General features: G+C 36.0%; 3 protein-coding genes across 8 annotated transcripts; 2 read left to right on the plus strand and 1 right to left on the minus strand.

Moving 5' to 3' along the window:
* The first annotated feature begins 1,923 nt into the window (after window positions 1-1,923).
* Window positions 1,924-6,489, plus strand: LOC110603910 (probable lactoylglutathione lyase, chloroplastic). Its single transcript, XM_021741916.2, has 9 exons — window positions 1,924-2,237; window positions 2,919-3,123; window positions 3,234-3,358; window positions 3,494-3,558; window positions 3,756-3,968; window positions 4,090-4,137; window positions 5,000-5,107; window positions 5,323-5,463; window positions 6,048-6,489. The coding sequence occupies exons 1-9, from the start codon at window positions 2,102-2,104 to the stop codon at window positions 6,087-6,089; spliced, it is 1,083 nt and encodes a 360-aa protein (XP_021597608.1). The 5' UTR covers window positions 1,924-2,101; the 3' UTR covers window positions 6,090-6,489.
* Window positions 6,490-7,051: 562 nt separating this feature from the next.
* LOC110602820 (probable RNA methyltransferase At5g51130) lies at window positions 7,052-10,684 on the plus strand. 3 transcript variants are annotated; one of them, XM_021740387.2, is made up of 9 exons: window positions 7,057-7,292; window positions 7,432-7,690; window positions 7,850-7,964; window positions 8,471-8,518; window positions 8,755-9,025; window positions 9,578-9,665; window positions 9,739-9,804; window positions 10,162-10,230; window positions 10,325-10,684. In XM_021740387.2, exons 2-9 carry the CDS (start codon window positions 7,442-7,444, stop codon window positions 10,412-10,414), a joined length of 996 nt encoding a protein of 331 aa, XP_021596079.1. In that variant the 5' UTR covers window positions 7,057-7,292; window positions 7,432-7,441; the 3' UTR covers window positions 10,415-10,684. The 3 variants fall into 3 exon arrangements, 2 of the variants coding, with proteins under 2 accessions (XP_021596078.1, XP_021596079.1); XR_006348942.1 differs by having other exon boundaries at window positions 7,052-7,690; window positions 9,894-10,230; window positions 10,325-10,405; XM_021740386.2 differs by having other exon boundaries at window positions 7,054-7,690.
* Window positions 10,685-11,800: 1,116 nt separating this feature from the next.
* Window positions 11,801-16,736, minus strand: LOC110602819 (casein kinase 1-like protein 3). Of its 4 annotated transcripts, none has more exons than XM_021740384.1 (15): window positions 16,421-16,735; window positions 16,296-16,336; window positions 16,068-16,137; window positions 15,824-15,972; window positions 15,661-15,756; window positions 15,483-15,553; window positions 15,270-15,331; window positions 15,055-15,118; window positions 14,745-14,829; window positions 14,539-14,665; window positions 14,349-14,431; window positions 14,154-14,211; window positions 13,413-13,531; window positions 12,984-13,171; window positions 11,801-12,108 (listed from the first exon to the last, which is right to left on the minus strand). In XM_021740384.1, the coding sequence occupies exons 1-14, from the start codon at window positions 16,494-16,496 to the stop codon at window positions 12,992-12,994; spliced, it is 1,281 nt and encodes a 426-aa protein (XP_021596076.1). In that variant the 5' UTR covers window positions 16,497-16,735; the 3' UTR covers window positions 11,801-12,108; window positions 12,984-12,991. The 4 variants fall into 4 exon arrangements, with proteins under 4 accessions (XP_021596076.1, XP_021596074.1, XP_043807633.1 ...); XM_021740382.2 differs by having other exon boundaries at window positions 11,801-12,168; window positions 16,421-16,734; XM_043951698.1 differs by lacking the exon at window positions 11,801-12,108 and having other exon boundaries at window positions 13,009-13,171; window positions 13,451-13,531; window positions 16,421-16,736.

Here is a 16,736-nt window from a genome sequence, read left to right on the forward strand (position 1 = left end):
GGACATCCATAAAAAATGGGTCCATAGAGAATCGGAGATCCGCCTTCAATTGCTCCACAAAAACCATAATAGTATTCTCAGTAGGAATCAAGTCACTCACACGGACGCGTAGAGAATGAGCAAAGACACGGAAAGTCTCTCGAGGATTTGATAGGTATCATAGAGACACTCTACATCACGCTCCAAGATGACAGATGGGGTATCAGTAATCAAGCTATTTTCGCTTTTTGGAGCCTCCCTCAACGGAATGATAAGGGCCGAGGCACGGATGGAGTCATTGGAGAAGGAGCTATAGGTAGAACCCCACTAAGAGAAAGGGAAGAAGAAGTATTCTTGTTCATACTGAAAGGAAAAAGGAAACGAAAATTACCGTAAGGAGTATAAGCATAAAAGAATTTGCGAATGAGTTTCTCTAAAATCAAAGGATCACAGGAGAGAGCAAAAATGGTATTTAGGGAAGAAGAATGGCTTTTATAAGACGATTTTGATGACAGACTTTAAATGCGGCACGATAAGTAGTACGGTCATTATTGAGAGGCTAGATAGACGAAACGGCGTGAGCAGCAAAAAATCAATCTCAGAAGGCCACATACCCCAGACCTCGAGAACAACTATCTCCTTTAAATCTGAAGAATAAAAAACCAGTGGGAGACCTCTAATGCTATATAATAATCACCCAAAATAAGCAATGAGCTGTCACTACAAGACTGCGACACGTGCAAGGATATGATAAGTGAAAAATACGGTCCAGTCCGATAAAAAGAAGACTCAGATACCTTAACTGCTGGTTCATCCTCAAAGACTTGCTCTTTCCAGGGCGAGTCCTGACACAAAGTTACTGTTATCAAGCACAACCCAGTATATCCTCATTACGCCTGTAATCGTGGGATTACCATCTTATTAGCTGGCGATATCTCTTATCAAGCAGCCGACCACATCATCACTGGATTATCAAAAAATTTCATATTTATCTTCACATTCTTACAATATAAAAGGAGAAGAATCACAGAGATAAAAATATACTATTATCTCATACCATTCAAATTCTAAGCAATCCATTGCATTCTCTCTATTACGTAGTATATTGATTTGAGTATCAGAATGGTTGCTGTGAACACCCACCACTACCTCACTTCCTCTACATTGCAGGTTCTAGCCAATCATAGTATAACTCTATTCTGACCACGTCAACAATCTAATCCCTGCAACATCAATAATTAATTCAAAATAATTTTCTTGAAATTGGAGGGAATTGTAGTTTTTATATTAGAAGTGCTTAAATCCTTCCACACTAAACAATTAACTACACATAAGAAAAAAAATTTAAATATAATTATTTTTTTCCTTATTTTCTTCTTTTCTCATATATTATTAATATATTCAAACAGCATTAAAGAAGTCAAATTTTCTTTATTCCTTCCTTTTTATATATTATCCTCTTTAACTTTTTTATGACACTATTCGATCAGTTAATTAATTAAGTAATTTTTTTAAAAAGAGAATTAAAAATAAAATAAACTATAAAATTAAATTAAAACGATTAAATTAAGTTTTTAATTGTAATTGAATTTACTCATCTCAATTGATCCCTACTTTACTAGTTAAGAAACGTCCCAGTTGGGCCCAACAGAATCAATATTTCATATTCGTTTATGTGTGAAGCCCAGCCTGGTGGAAAATGGGCGAATGGTAATTTCCTTAAATCCTGTGGGCTAGCCTAGCATCAGTTGAAATTGGCTTTCTCGTCTCGGGATCGTTTATTCCAGCTGCAGATAGATAGAACCCAGGAAACAAACACTGCCACTGGGACCCTGGCGAAGGTGAGCGGAGAGTGGAGACACATGGAAGACTCGTGATCGTCGTCCGAACCAACGGCCAATCGAGTCTCCAATAAATAAATAATAAAATTAAAAAAACTCTCACTCAGCTCGGTCGCTCGCTTCACTCCACAGCTAAGCACAAACAAATTTTGGAAAAAAAAAGGCTTTATTCTAATTCCAATATTCTCCTTTCATTTCTCACCAAAATTTTATGAAAGCCAATCCCTATCCCTCTCTATCTGTGAAAATCTCTGCAAAGTAGGGAGAGATTTTGGCCTTTAATGGTGAGGATAATCCCTATGGCTTCCTCAATTCGACCTTCTCTCTCCTCTTTCAGGCTCTGTAATTCCACTTCTCGTTCTTCTCTTTACGTTTCTTCAGTCACTTCTTCTCGCAGATTCGCTTCTCTCGGTAGTGGTAATTTCCCTATCTCTTTCTCTTTTCTTCTATGTAAATTACTATGTGAATCGTTCTTCATTTCTCTTTCTTAGCTCTGGTAGCTTTTGTTGCTTGGAAATGGAGAGTAGACTGACGGAGCTTTGAATTGCTTTTTTTTATTATTTTTTTTTTCGCTGGATTATACTGTTTTCTGATCATGAATGCCATTTTTATTTAATTATGGGCCACTTTTAAATTTTTTATGCTTTGCGTGTTATGAATTTGAACAAATTCACCGGTAAAAGGAAAATATGCAATAATAATACCACTTGTAAATAGGTTCACTTCCTAGTTGTGTCACATTGCTGTTGCGTTGCGTCAAACTCAATCGATCTGCTATTTAATTTTATGAGGAAGAGTGGTTTTGAAGAAAAAATTTGAAATCCTTGCATATCAAACAATTTGTACAAGGTTGTTTTTTCAAAGAACTGCAATTATTATTATTATTATGATTCATGTGACTCCTTGAATCATGTTGAGAATTGACCCCCCCCCCCTCCAATTTTATTGAGTTTGTGTTTTGAATTGCTTGTGTGTATATATATATATATATATATGGACACACAGAGACTTTGAAAAGCTCAGTCCTGTTGTGGCATACTTCATGCCCAGATAGGTTGGGATGTATTGCAAACTTGTAATTTTATATATGCTGTGCAGCCGCTCCACAATCACAGTTCTTTGGCTTGAAAGCTTCTAAACCTTGGCGAGGAGAGAGTAACAACCTTGTGGTGGCCGCTGCCGGAAACATGGCACAAGGAAGCACAATTGCCTCCCAAGAAAATTCTCTAGAGTGGGTAAAAAAGGATAAGAGAAGAATGCTACATGTTGTTTATCGTGTTGGGGATTTGGACAGGACTATCAAGTATGTTATGGCAAACTCAAGTGAACTTCCTTTATTATATCACATGCTACTTTGTCTCTAAACAATGGCAAGTAACTTAACATATAAACACAAATGTATGGTGACTGCAGATTCTACACAGAGTGTCTAGGAATGAAGCTGCTGCGGAAACGTGACATACCAGAGGAGAGATATACAAATGCCTTTCTTGGATATGGACCAGAAGATTCTCACTTTGTCATAGAACTCACTTACAGTAAGCTATAAGTTAGAAGCTATAATATTATAACTTAGCTTTGCTAACTTAGCACTTTATAGTTAAACTAGTATAGTGTTTTAATGCTTTGACAATGTACTTTATGTTGTAAATGTTTATGTCTATTTATGCCAGATTATGGAGTTGACAAATATGACATTGGAACTGGATTTGGACATTTTGGAATAGCGGTTGATGATGTAAGTTCCTTTTCGGTGAATATTTATTTTTTGTTTGACTTTTCCAATTTGAGGTACATTTCATTTGATGCTCTGTCGTCACCCTTGACTATCCTTGATTTCCTTATCCTTGGTTAGATATATCTTAGACTGTCTGCTGTACTTTGGCCTGTAACAAAAATGAATTGGATTTCATTAGTCTTATTTATTTATATTAGGTTGCAAAGACTGTGGAGCTCATAAAGGCTAAGGGTGGCAAAGTAACTAGAGAACCTGGTCCTGTTAAAGGTGGCAGTACAGTTATTGCTTTTATTGAAGATCCTGATGGTTATAAGTTTGAACTTTTGGAAAGAGGTCCTACACCTGAGCCCCTTTGTCAGGTTATGCTTCGTGTTGGAGATCTTGATCGTTCTATAAATTTTTATGAGAAGGTGAGAGTTAGTATGAATAGGACCAAGCATTTTTGTATAAATTACCTGTGCTGTTTTGGTTTGTTTTCTCTGATTATGTGATGTAAATGGCTTTCAATTCACACCTTGTTTTGTTATTTAGGCTTTTGGCATGGAGCTTCTTCGCAAACGGGATAATCCAGAGTACAAGGTGATTTGGCTTCAATTACAAAATGAATGTATTCAGCATACTAAAATATCATATACCTAATCTGGGTCATTTGAGTGCATTATGATAATATTTAGACTGGATTTGTCAGTGTACTTTCTTTTATGCTTCTATTGGAAGTTTATTTTTTCAAAGATCAATGCATGGGAGAGAGCAGTTACTTTGCTTCATCTATATCAAAGGAGTGCAGTAGTGGAGTGGAAAGGGACCTTGCCTGAGCCTGTGTGCTAGAGCGAGATGATATAGAACGTGCATTCTGTTGTGTTGTCAGAACAAAGTCTAAGGGGTAGTAAGCTTCTTTCAGTTGCTTTCATGGTAGAATTTCTGTGGGGCCCACAATAAGCAGTTGGGAATTTTGGCCTTTAAGGTTATGAGCTTTGTAGGAAATCAATTGTCGAGTTTCTGTTTCTTTCCGGTTTTTATACATCATCCCTGATTTTAAGGTGAAAGTTGCGCAGTTGATTCCCTTGATAGAGATTCACATCTTATTTAAGAGTAGGTTCCTCATAAAAGGGGAAACTAGAGAAACGATGGACTTTAAGGTAGTTTCTTTCCCTGATGTCCCTGTCTAACATGTTCAACACCTTATCTTTCACTCGCCAACAAATTTGAACCTAGAAATAATATTTACTATTAAAATGCATGCTTTGGACAGAGATATTGGGAAGATTTGGGAGGTTTTAGGGCTTCCATTCCTCTCTTGGCTTCTCATTTTGGTCTTCTATTTCAATGAAATATGTATGGCTGTCTTATATTTTTCTGGGCTGATTTTGATATTGTTTTGTTTGTTTGAAAGCTGCTTTTACTGTCCAAACTGAAGTATTCCTATCTCTGTTGTTATTAGTATACTATAGCAATGATGGGTTATGGTCCTGAAGATAAAAATGTTGTGCTGGAGTTGACATACAACTTTGGGGTCACTGAATATGACAAAGGAAATGCATATGCTCAGGTGGTAACTTTTGGCTTGTTATGATTGATATTTTTTTTTTCTCTTCCATGTGTGGTTCTCATAATATGAGCTCTGTTTTTGCGTAACTCTCTCTAATTTGTGAAATTCTCAATGAGCCTATTAGTGTTATACTTAATGAAAATAATTGATCGACTTTGAAGCAACAAATTCCATTTAATTGTTTCTATCTGGACGTGTTTCTTTTGTTATAACAGATTGCAATAGGCACAGATGATGTCTATAAAACTGCAGAAGCAATCAAACTGTTTGGTGGGAAGATTACCCGGGAACCTGGACCATTACCTGGCATCAACACCAAGATAACTGCATGCTTGGATCCTGATGGTTGGAAGACGGTATGCTCGTGAGATTTTGTTTCATTCTTGTTTGAAATGCTTAATTTTTCCCCTTTTGAATAAAGTTATGCTTGAAACACATTATTATTAAATTCAATAACTTGATCGCTATTCTTTACCACATAAATTTATTGACACAGCTAGTGGAACTGTTGGTAGTAAATAAGTTCAATCCAAATATTTAGTTGTAGGACTTAAACTGCGTATAGAGTTATAGAATATGAATTTTAGTAATATATAGTATAAACATGAAAACCAGTATCCATTTCAAATCTTCTTTTATTTAAAATTGTCTCCTATAGGTAATTCACATTTCATTTACTGCTGCTTTTATAGGTATACTATGGTTGTGTAAATTCGTTGAATGTAATATCAACATCTGCCAAAAGCAAAAGTAAATTCATCACGACAAAAACTTTATTTATTTTTATGTCAAAGTTGGACAAAAACTTGATTTAGCATGGAGTTGGGCAACCTTATGTGGATTAGTTCCATCATTAACTTTGCTGCACAAGCATGATGTGAGCCAATGCAAAAGCTTGTATTGCTCATTAAGCTTACGGTGTACATTCTTTGCTTTGCAGGTTTTTGTAGACAATATTGATTTTCTCAAGGAACTGGAGTGAGTTTTTAGTGGAGCAGCACCTAGAGCAGCACCCAAACCTGGAATTAAAAAATCTCGGGCCCAAATGATTGTCAAAATTGGTTAACCTGTGAGATAACGATCAAAATCCCGTTTTGTAGATAAAAATATAGCCTCGTTCACAGTGACCGTAGCAATAAAAATCTACCCGGGAGCTTTGCAGCCGTGAAGGATATTGGAGATCATACTAGTATCTGTTAAATCATCTTCCCCTATTTCTTTGGTTAGAAAATTATTCTTGCAAAAAAACTCATGCCTGAGCAGCTTATAAATGGCGCCAAAAAATGTCTTGTAAAAAGTTTAGTTCGTTCTTTCAAAAGAAGTATTCAGATGTTTGGTCGCAAAGAAATGCATTGGATAGATGTGATTGTTCATTCTCCTTACAGAGGTCTCAATTGCCCAAACTCAGGATCTCCGCTCTTCATGATGGTTATAGCATATGAAACTAATTAGATTTAGAGATTCACTTGAAACCGAAGGATTTAGATTTTAAACTCTGAAACTTTTAGTCGACTTCTTTCAGGTATTCATTTAAAATGGAAAATTCAATAATAAGATTTAAGAATTTTTAAAATATATAATAATTATAATTAAATAAGTATTTAATTTAAAATTGATTAAAATTATTTAAAAATTTATAGCAATTTGAAAGTCTTCAATATAAAATTAATTAAAATTATTTGAAAGTTAAATATGATTAAACTCAAAAGTTTTCTTGCTGTAATTTGTTTAAATTAAAATTGCACCTTTTTATATCATTAGCCAAACAATTTGTTTTAATATTTAATAGTTAACACTGTTGCAATTTTCTTTTTACATTTATATATTTTAATTTTTTTATAAATTTTAAATATTTATTCATAGTATTATTTTATATTTTAAAAATTAATTCAGTTTTATTTTGTATGAAACACTTATGCTTCTTTGCTAGTGAAACAATTATTACAGCAGCTAGGCTGGTCAAACTTTTATAAGTGGAACAGGGCGAACATAAACCCATCGTCCACTTCTTTTCCCGATCTCCGAAACCACACCACAGCCCCTTCCTCCCCGCTTCACAGCCGACAGGCGCCATCTTCTGCTTCATTTGGCGGTGTGACCAGCGTCACCATTTTAATCAAAGCAGCAGCAGGCTGCAGGTCGACGGGAAGGAAATCGCAGCCACCCGTTTACATCGTATTATACAGTGAGTGTTACCCGGCATACTTAGTCGCTGAGACTTGAAAGACTCGTTCTCTTTTTTCGTTTTCCCTGTTTTTTTAAGGGCCTTTCGTGTTCTGCCAACTATAAATGGCTTTAGCCATAATAGATGTTAAACCCTACAGGCATAAGCAGATGTCTTTAGACGAGATGAGAGAAGAGAAAGAAAAAGAAAAAATCACGGAGAAGAAGAAGAAGCAGCAGAAGCAGAAGCAGAAACAGAAGCTTAAGAATCCAGAAGAAAAACAAAATAAAAGCGAAGAGAATATCACAGTGGAGGAGAAGGATACTAAAGAGAAAACTCAAGCCCAAATTAACAGCAAGAAGAGGAAACGCAAAGACGTTTTCGCCTTCGGCAACTACAGAAGCTACTATGGCTATCGCGTACATTTCTTCCCTAACGCCTACTTTATTTTTCATCGACTACTTAAAATTGATTTACATGATGTTTGTTATCATTGTTTGGATGATCTCTGGTTAAAATTTTGTATAATCTATATGTAAGTAATTTAGGGTTTTCTGATTAAAGTGTATGTTCATCAGATTGGTCAAGGCATGGACGAGGACCCTCGCCTTAAGGTTTTCAAGCGGGAGTGGTTTCAAGGCAAGGATTGTCTCGACATTGGCTGCAATAGTGGCATTATCACTATCCAGATTGGTAATCTATTTATCTTTTCTACTTGCAACTTTTTTTTTCTTTTTTGATTCCAGGACTTCTATTTCTTCACCTATTTTGTGCTTGTTGATCGATGCTTGGTCACTGCTCTTTGCCAACTCTGCCCTTCTTTGATACTATGTATTGAAGGTGATGGGAGCAAGCGTTTTAGAAATTCTTAGTTCCGGTTGTTGTCTTCTTTATATCAATGAGAAACTGAGTGTTTTCTGAGCTTTATACTTCTCCTTCAATGAAATATCATGTCCATATTTTACAATCTGCTGCCTGTATTTGTTCCAGTACTTTTTCCAGCTTTAGATAGAGTAAAGAGCTTGAAATTTTCATGGTTGTTTAAATTACAATTAATTTGTTGCATTGTTGATTAATGCTATGAGTTATGTGATGTAATATGGAATTTGCTAGCTAACCTTATTTGTATGTAGTCTAACAATTTTTGGCTTACGACTGGTGTAATATTGACTGCATTGTTTTTTATCTTTATTTTACAGCAAAAAAGTTTCATTGCCACAGAATTCTTGGGATTGACATCGACTCTGGTAAGAATCTTGTTATAGTCATTCATCAAATAAAGATTCTATTTAACTACGTGGTTGCACTTAGTAATAATCCAATATGAAAATCTAAATATTTCATGTTGCTATGTGCTTTTGTTGTTTGAAAAGCTTAGATTTTGGGGAAGTTTCTCTTTTTTGGTTTGCATTATTGTGTATATAACTTGAACAGGTTGGCTAACATTGCTTATGCTATTTTTGAATCTCTTTTTATCTTTCAGATCGAATTTCAGATGCATATTGGCACTTGAGAAAATTTGTGAGAGCAGAACGGGTTCAGAAGAGTGGTGCAAAGGCTTCGATTGTGAAGGTTACAGAGAAGGTAAATGATCTAGAGAGCTGTGCAAATCCATCATCAGATGAGAAACAGGAGATTGCGAGGGACAGTTCACATTCTGAGGAAGGAGATCTATTTGATATAGTTTCTTTCCGAAAAGAGAATTTTGTTCAGAGTTGGTGTCAGCGAGAGGAGCAGTATGATACAATTCTTTGGTAAGTTCCACTTGTTGTGTTAATGAAATGTGCATTCTTAGAGAAAACAATATAAAAGATAATAAATTGCCATTGGATAAAATAAGTTGAAAAAACTTCCTAGCAATAAAATCACATTTAATTTTATGAGAATCCTGTCATGTATTTGGCTTTTTAAAAGTCTTGTGGAATTCAGTATGGAATAAAAATTAATATATGATGAGGTTCAATGCTCAATTTGCAACTCCTGTTTCTAATTTTGTAGCATGTAATGTGCTGTCTTAGTAAAGCTTTTCTTGGGAACAATATCTTGACAAGAACTATTTTGCTAATCTACCTTCCTCCCTTAAATATGTTGCTTGCTTGTTAGCTGAATAATCTCCTTGCCCTGGTATTTTGCAGCTCTTAATTCCCTTTCCATTTGATGAATGCATTTTGTCTCTGGTATCTAGGTAGAAAATATTCTACATAAGCAATAGTTAATCATCATTTTCAATGTTGTATAGAATAATACATTTGAATATGCTTGTTTAGCTTTTGATCTTAATATGATCCTTGCCCTTTGAATTGCAGCTTGAGTGTGACAAAGTGGATTCATTTGAACTGGGGTGATGATGGACTAATAACTTTATTTTCAAAAATATGGAGGCTTCTTCGTCCGGTAATTAAACTTATCAATTATTGTATTGTTAAATATTATCTATGATATTTATTTACTTATTCCTGTTAATCAGGGTGGCATTCTAGTGCTGGAACCTCAACCTTGGCGATCATATGAAAATAATCATCTTGTATCTGAGGTACTGCTGAACTTTCTTTTCTTATTGCATACCTGCATAGCACGTTCAGGTTTAATCAGGATGGTTGTCTGAATCTCTCTTATATGCAGCATTCATGCAAATAATAGGTATACAGTGGTAATGGCACATAAGAGCTGACATTGTCTTTTAGGTCTCCAAAAGGTTTCCTTGTCCATTTTGGAAAACATTTGTGAAAACGATCACAAGTGTTTGGATGGGCACCTGTTTGCAATTGGATTTTCTCTTCTCCCTTAAAATTACAGATCCATATGATCATTGTATTAGCATAATCGTCCCAGTTTTTCGTGTTTTTATTGTTGAGTTAATTTGCCAAGGCATTATTTTCCACTTACGCAGACAACATCAAAAAATTATCAGACCATCATATTCCGTCCCAATTGTTTCATGGAAATTCTTTTAGACAAGGTATGTATTTCGAATTTATCATAGTAACATGGTTAAATTGAACATTTTCCATGACTGCAGTTTAGATCCTCTGTTGATATTTTGAATATTACAGATCGGATTTAGAAAGGTTGAGGACATCACTTCAGCCTTGTCAGGCAGCAAAGTCGGATTTGATAGGCCAATTTTTGCATACCACAAATGAGTAAATCCAGTGAAGGCTGCACTGTATTGTATTTAGCCGCCATTCACCTAAAATATTCCAACCGGTCTTCTTTCACCATAGATCTGAGAATTACTGGTAACATTGGGATTCATTAATTTTATGTTATTGCTCTAATATGGTGTGAGGTAAGAAATTTTACATTGGTAGCGGGTATGTTGCACAACTCGCTGCGGGTTCACATTCGTGCAATATGGGCGGAAGATTCATGTTTTACAAGCTGAATAGAAAATCGCTTATATTTGAGGAGAACATCATATGTTGAGATTAAACTTTAGAAACGGGCCGCGCATTTTTCACCTTTTTTTTCGGTTGGAAACTCGTTTTACCTCGCTAATGTATCTGTGAAAATTTAAAGGTATTCTGAAGAAACTATCATACTGGAGCCATCTGCATCGAACGGAGCATCCAGTTTTCCATTTTTTTCCCTAATAGTCCAAATGAGTAACCGGCCAAGAATTTGGGAGACTACCGTATAGACATGGAAGCAGCCAACAAGGAATTTTTATAGTAGTTTATATATTTCGCCTCTCAAAGATTTAAGAACTTTGCACCAAAAATATCATGTCTTGCCAAAATCCTAATATTGTGTTCATCTTCGTAGATGCTAATGGTCAAACTTAAATAGCATATCTTATATCTGCTCCATTAAGATAGCGACCACTCCAAAAGGCAGACCTGCAGAGCTGCACACCTTAGTCCTGCACAACGTGCCTTCTGCGTACCATCTCTGACTAGATCAGTGATGCAGTAACCCAGAATCACAATAATTCCTACAGCATAGAAAGTGATCCCGGGAAAAAGTGGATCACCATTATCCTTGTAACAGAGCCCTGATAAATGAATAAGGTGTTCCCAGTTGAGCGAGATAATTACGCATTTCATACAGCATGCCTGAAGGTCGCAAAGGGAATTTCAACGAAGCAGGGAGGTGACCAGAGACTTGCTGATACAGCTGCAAGTTATCTTCATTAACTTCAGCTACCAATACCCATGATATTCACAACAAATAGCTACGGTTGTACCAAAAAATATGACATGCTCTAAAGTCTCGTAGCAAAATTCTTCAAGTACATAAGCAACTGCCCAAGCGCGAAACTGAATGAAACCCCAGACTGCTATGTTTGTTTTAAGTCCAATAATTTCACTCACCTGAAAAAACTAGTGCTTGAAGACCTCCAAGAGCATTTGTCAACTGATCCACGCTGGAGACAACTTCCATTCCAAACACAAATATTTGCAGAATACCACCCAATGGCGAGAATTTCCTTGATAAGCTAATGAATAATCCATATAAATGAGGTACAATCCCACTACTCATCCTCCATCCAGCAACATTGACAAGCAGCTGCAATTCAAATCACGTGATTACCAAAATAATGTTGCTCACTTGAATTTTGCAAAATCATCAGACAAACAAGCTTGAATGGTAATTCTTACATCTCAAATTCTTGGCTGTATAATACAGAGGCTAACTTCTACTTCACAAGAGAATAACCAATTCCACTATTTCTCATTTAAACCAAGTATGCAATACAATTATGCACACATACAAGCAACCTGCACCAAAATCAGTATCATTTTGTTCCCACTGTTGGAGTTTTAGGTAGTGTCTTCCCAGATGAGCAGCCATGAAAATCCAGAACTATATGTATTGCGACCTTCATCTGACATCCCTGCATGATAGCTCCATGTTATATTCTTCCCATCAAACAATGCTGTAGAAGAAAGGAATCCTGCAAATTACAAAGTATGAATTGACAGTTGGGAGGATTATTCAGACTTGCTATACGACAAAATATTTACAGGATCACAAAATCTTACATATGTATATGACTATACTAAAAAAATAATATGTGTAGTTAGTTAAATGGAACTATTGGTGATTGAAGATAAAATGCTCCTGAATGCCAAGGGCCCAATAGCACGATGTCAGGAAAAAAAAAAAAGTAAGATTACACCATGATCTCATAACCTTGATGGAGCCAACCTTTTTAACAAAAAAAAAATGTCAAACAACATTTGGAGATGGGGAACTGTATCACCTAGTGAAAAGTTGGGGGAAGGAGAAAATCTTCACATTACATAGAACCAGAATATTGTATTTGTATGAGTTATCAAGACATCCATGTACAGAACAAAGGACCAAAACTTTTGGGAGTTGGATGAAAGAAAATGTGATACCGAATCATCAAGGCCTACCTACAGTCAGAGAAAAAGCTTCACCCTGCAAAGAGGGGAAACCGACCAAGATGTTGCATACCAACCAATGTGTTTTTCTAGTTGGTCCTCTAAAGGAAAAAAAAAATTATGTGAGCTTCTATCATAGAGGAACAAAGCACATTGGAGTCCCTTAGATCTATCGCTGGAAACATCTTAAACAGATAAATAGCTGAAGTGACACCAGTCACCATTTTTGCTGCCTCCAACAGAAGTATCACACTGATATACAATACTAAGTCAACCATACTGTTAAAGATGATAGTGGAACAGCATTACCAACAATAAGAATAGCATTTTATATAATGCCGATGTATGGCAAGAGAATTACCATGTGAATTACTTAGCAGAATGAATGCGTTGCAACGATGAAATCCAGCCACTTGAAGGACCAATTTTGCTGCTGTGTCCTTGACCAGGAGTTGCAGCTTCGGCGGGCAAAACAGGCTTTGGGGCATTTCTTTTGGAGGTCCCAACAAGTGAAAATGAAGTAGAAGGGATGTGTGCATCAGGTACAGTCTACAAAATAGAAATTTTCAGGCCATTGGTTTTCTGTGTTTTTGATGAATTGGGAATTTGGCATCATAAAGCAGGAAAAATGGCATTATATATTTCAAGGATGCAACAAAATCCCTACAAGAAAAAACTTCTCTTCAAGAAAAACCATCTTCAACTGACAACATATTCATCAATAGAAGGGACATTCTGGGGATCTAACAATCTTTATTTTCCCACTAGATTAGAATTATAGCAGACTTACATTCTTATCAACATGATTATCAGAGCTCAAATTCTTGCCTGTTGTTGATTTGAATTGCATGCGTACACTAGGACCACCAGATCGCATGATGTCAGAGGAATAAAGAGCATTATTGCCTCCTGCCAATTAGATAGTAACAATGACAATCAAAATTTAGCATTCAAGAAATATCCATGCATATGCGCCTCACAATTGTTGGGCTTGTTCTGAAACCGTCTTTCACTATATAGGGATTGTGAAAGAATTCAACTTCTTTAACCATACAGCTTTACTTGACCTTACATGTTACGTCAATGTCAACAACCCACGCCTGGAATTTAAGTATACAAGTAAGTGCTAAGTTCTGGAAAAAGCAATATCTTCTCATTCAACCATCTACTAGAAGAGTTAACAATTAACAAATATGAGCTCACATCCCCATAATCCAAGTCAAGTACTCGCACTGTTTTCCAACAGAAAGATAACATCACGACAAGAAAAAGAAAGTACATCTCTCATGCATGATCTTATTATATACCTGAAAGGCACTCATATTTTAGTTGAACACTACTGATACTGTAAAATTACATCATCATCTACTCAAAAGATGTTTGAATACAGAAAGAACAACCAAATTAAAATTTCAAATAATATTGTCTCAGCAGTCCACTTATTTAACTTCTAAGGCTACTACTTGTGACAATTTAATCAAATTACAAGATTCACTTGTTAAATTCACACAGTGCATTAGCAGGATCTAACCTTGAGGGTTCTCCATATCTGTTGGCACTATATGACTACTACTTGCACCAGGAACCGGCTGTAGCATGTCAAGGTTCAAGCTCATTATAAGTGATGCTAAAATCTCAATTTTAAACAATAGAGAGTAAAAGTCTAACATAAAGGGGCTGGACAAGGACAAAGAAAATAAAGGAACAAAGACAAAGAGATACTAACAGATGAACGAGGTTGGCTTCTACTTTTTTGTGCCTGCTGATATTTTATGATAGTCCAATCAAAAATATAATCAAATTCATATCCTGCCACAGCAAACAAAAGAGAAAATTACGTCAAATATAGACAGATGTAAATGTCTTTTTCCCCCCCTCCAATGTTTCACTAATGGCTAGAATTAGTTAACCAATACCTTCACGAGAAAACAGATCTCGAAACAGTCGCTTCAAGAATCCATAATCAGGTCGTTGATCAAATGTCAAAGAGTGACAGTAATGTAGGTATGATGCAAACTCCACAGGATGAGATTTGCATAGAACCTGAAAAGTAAGAGATGCATTTTAAATGTATGCAGAAAAACTGAACTTTTCAAGATATGCCTAGATAGTCCGCAATCACCTCAATAGGAGTTGACAATTTCTTTTCACAAATTTTGTCATATTTCTGCTTCTTTGTGGCAGCTTTCAAACCCTGCCATGGAAGGCTGCATAAAGAAATATAGAAGGTTCACAATTGGGAAAAAAAAAAAAACTAAACTATAAAACACACAAACACACCCCTCAAAAAATAAGCCGATGGGAGTCTCATCACTCCTCAATCATGACTATCCAAAACTTCAATTTAAAACCATACTTAGGATTCTAGGATTCTAAGGCTAAGAGACATGCATAATTGGCAATTGATGGGAAAATTAAAAGAAATCTAGTACCTTCCTCTAAGAAAGTACAACAGTACATAGCCAAGTGACTCCAAATCATCTCGTCGGCTCTGCTCTGCAATAAAACCAACAGACGAGGTAAGACCAGGGCTTGCAAACAATTTTAAATACACACAGAGAAAGTGATATGTAAATATCTATTGATATAGATAGCAAGATGGCAAGATAGATATCAGAAAGCTAAATGGTCTATTTCCTTGGCTTACCAATTCCAAGGTGAGTATTGCAACTGGCATAACGTGCAGTTCCTGTCAAGTTTTTATTTTCCCTGCAAGAGCATATGAAAACCGAGTCCCTTATATTTCTTTTTGTTTTACCTTCCTCTCAGAATATCCATTAAAACTAAACTAATATCTTAACTCAAAATAGTCCACATCTTGTGAAGAAAGGAAACTCAACAAGTAGTATTTGTTAGATACCTGTACAGAATATGACGATTGGTTGTGGCATCTCGATATCTTTTTGCAAGGCCAAAATCAATTATGTAAACCTGATGAGTGATGTGTAAATATTAGCACGACGGAGTAAATACTCCATAAAAAATAATCCAAGTCCATTGACATTTGACAAAGAAGGAAAACATCGCATAATCATCACCTGATTTGCTTTCCGACCAAGACCCATGAGGAAGTTATCAGGTTTGATATCTCTATGAAGAAATCCTTTAGAGTGCACGTATTCTATTCTTGTTATCTGCAAGATAAATAAAAAGCTGAGAATAATTTGAGTGTCAATAGGTAGAGTGTCAATTAGTTCTTACCATTTGATCAGCCAACATCAAAACTGTCTTGAGAGAGAACTTCCTTCCACAATACACGAACAAGTCCTCAAGGCTTGGTCCCAGCAAATCAAGAACCAGTACATTGTCCTCCCCATCAACACCGGACCATTTTATGCTTGGAATACCACCTATAATATTGGAACCAAGAATTAACTAACTCAATTCTATACCCTATCTAACAGAAAGTGTCGCGATTATGAAGAGCAATGCTATTTGTACATACTGCCTCCTTGAAGAAGATGATACAATTTCGCTTCGTAGAGCAATTGCGGGTGCTTTGTTTTACTGTTCTCCTGTGAAACACACAAAATAGCATAATCAATTAAAGCAGTAAGCTCTAGTCACACGCTAATTCCAACTACTACAGTAGGAGTACATGATCAGATGACGATCAATGTAAATTTTAACAAAACTCAAAAATCAAATGAAAGTAATAATAAGATAGACTTACGATCTTAACAGCAACGATCTCAAACGTATCGATATGAGTAGCTGCAAAATAAAATAAAATAAAATAAAAGGTTCAAAACAGCCGTACACAAAAAATAACAGGAGCAATCAAAAGCTGCGACTGACCGAGAAAGATTTCACCGAAGGATCCACTGCCAATTTTCTTGCCGAGCTTGTACTTTCCGCCGACGATCCGTTCCATGAGCTCTCAATCTACTGGTATAGATCGATGGACTGGATCGAAGAATCTAAGGATCATGAAACAAAAGAAGGAATATAGAAAGTGTAGTAAGAATCGTTATGATCTAGTAGGAATTGGGGTGAGATTGACGAGAAACAGAAAGAGACTTGGCTCTCAGAAAATGAAACCACACAGAAAGGAGAACTTATGCAACACACGACGAGCCGAGCAAAGAAGACGTGGCTGCTACTGGCTATGGGA

This window comes from Manihot esculenta, chromosome 16 (assembly GCF_001659605.2).
Source record: "Manihot esculenta cultivar AM560-2 chromosome 16, M.esculenta_v8, whole genome shotgun sequence".
NCBI classification, from domain to species: domain Eukaryota; kingdom Viridiplantae; phylum Streptophyta; class Magnoliopsida; order Malpighiales; family Euphorbiaceae; genus Manihot; species Manihot esculenta.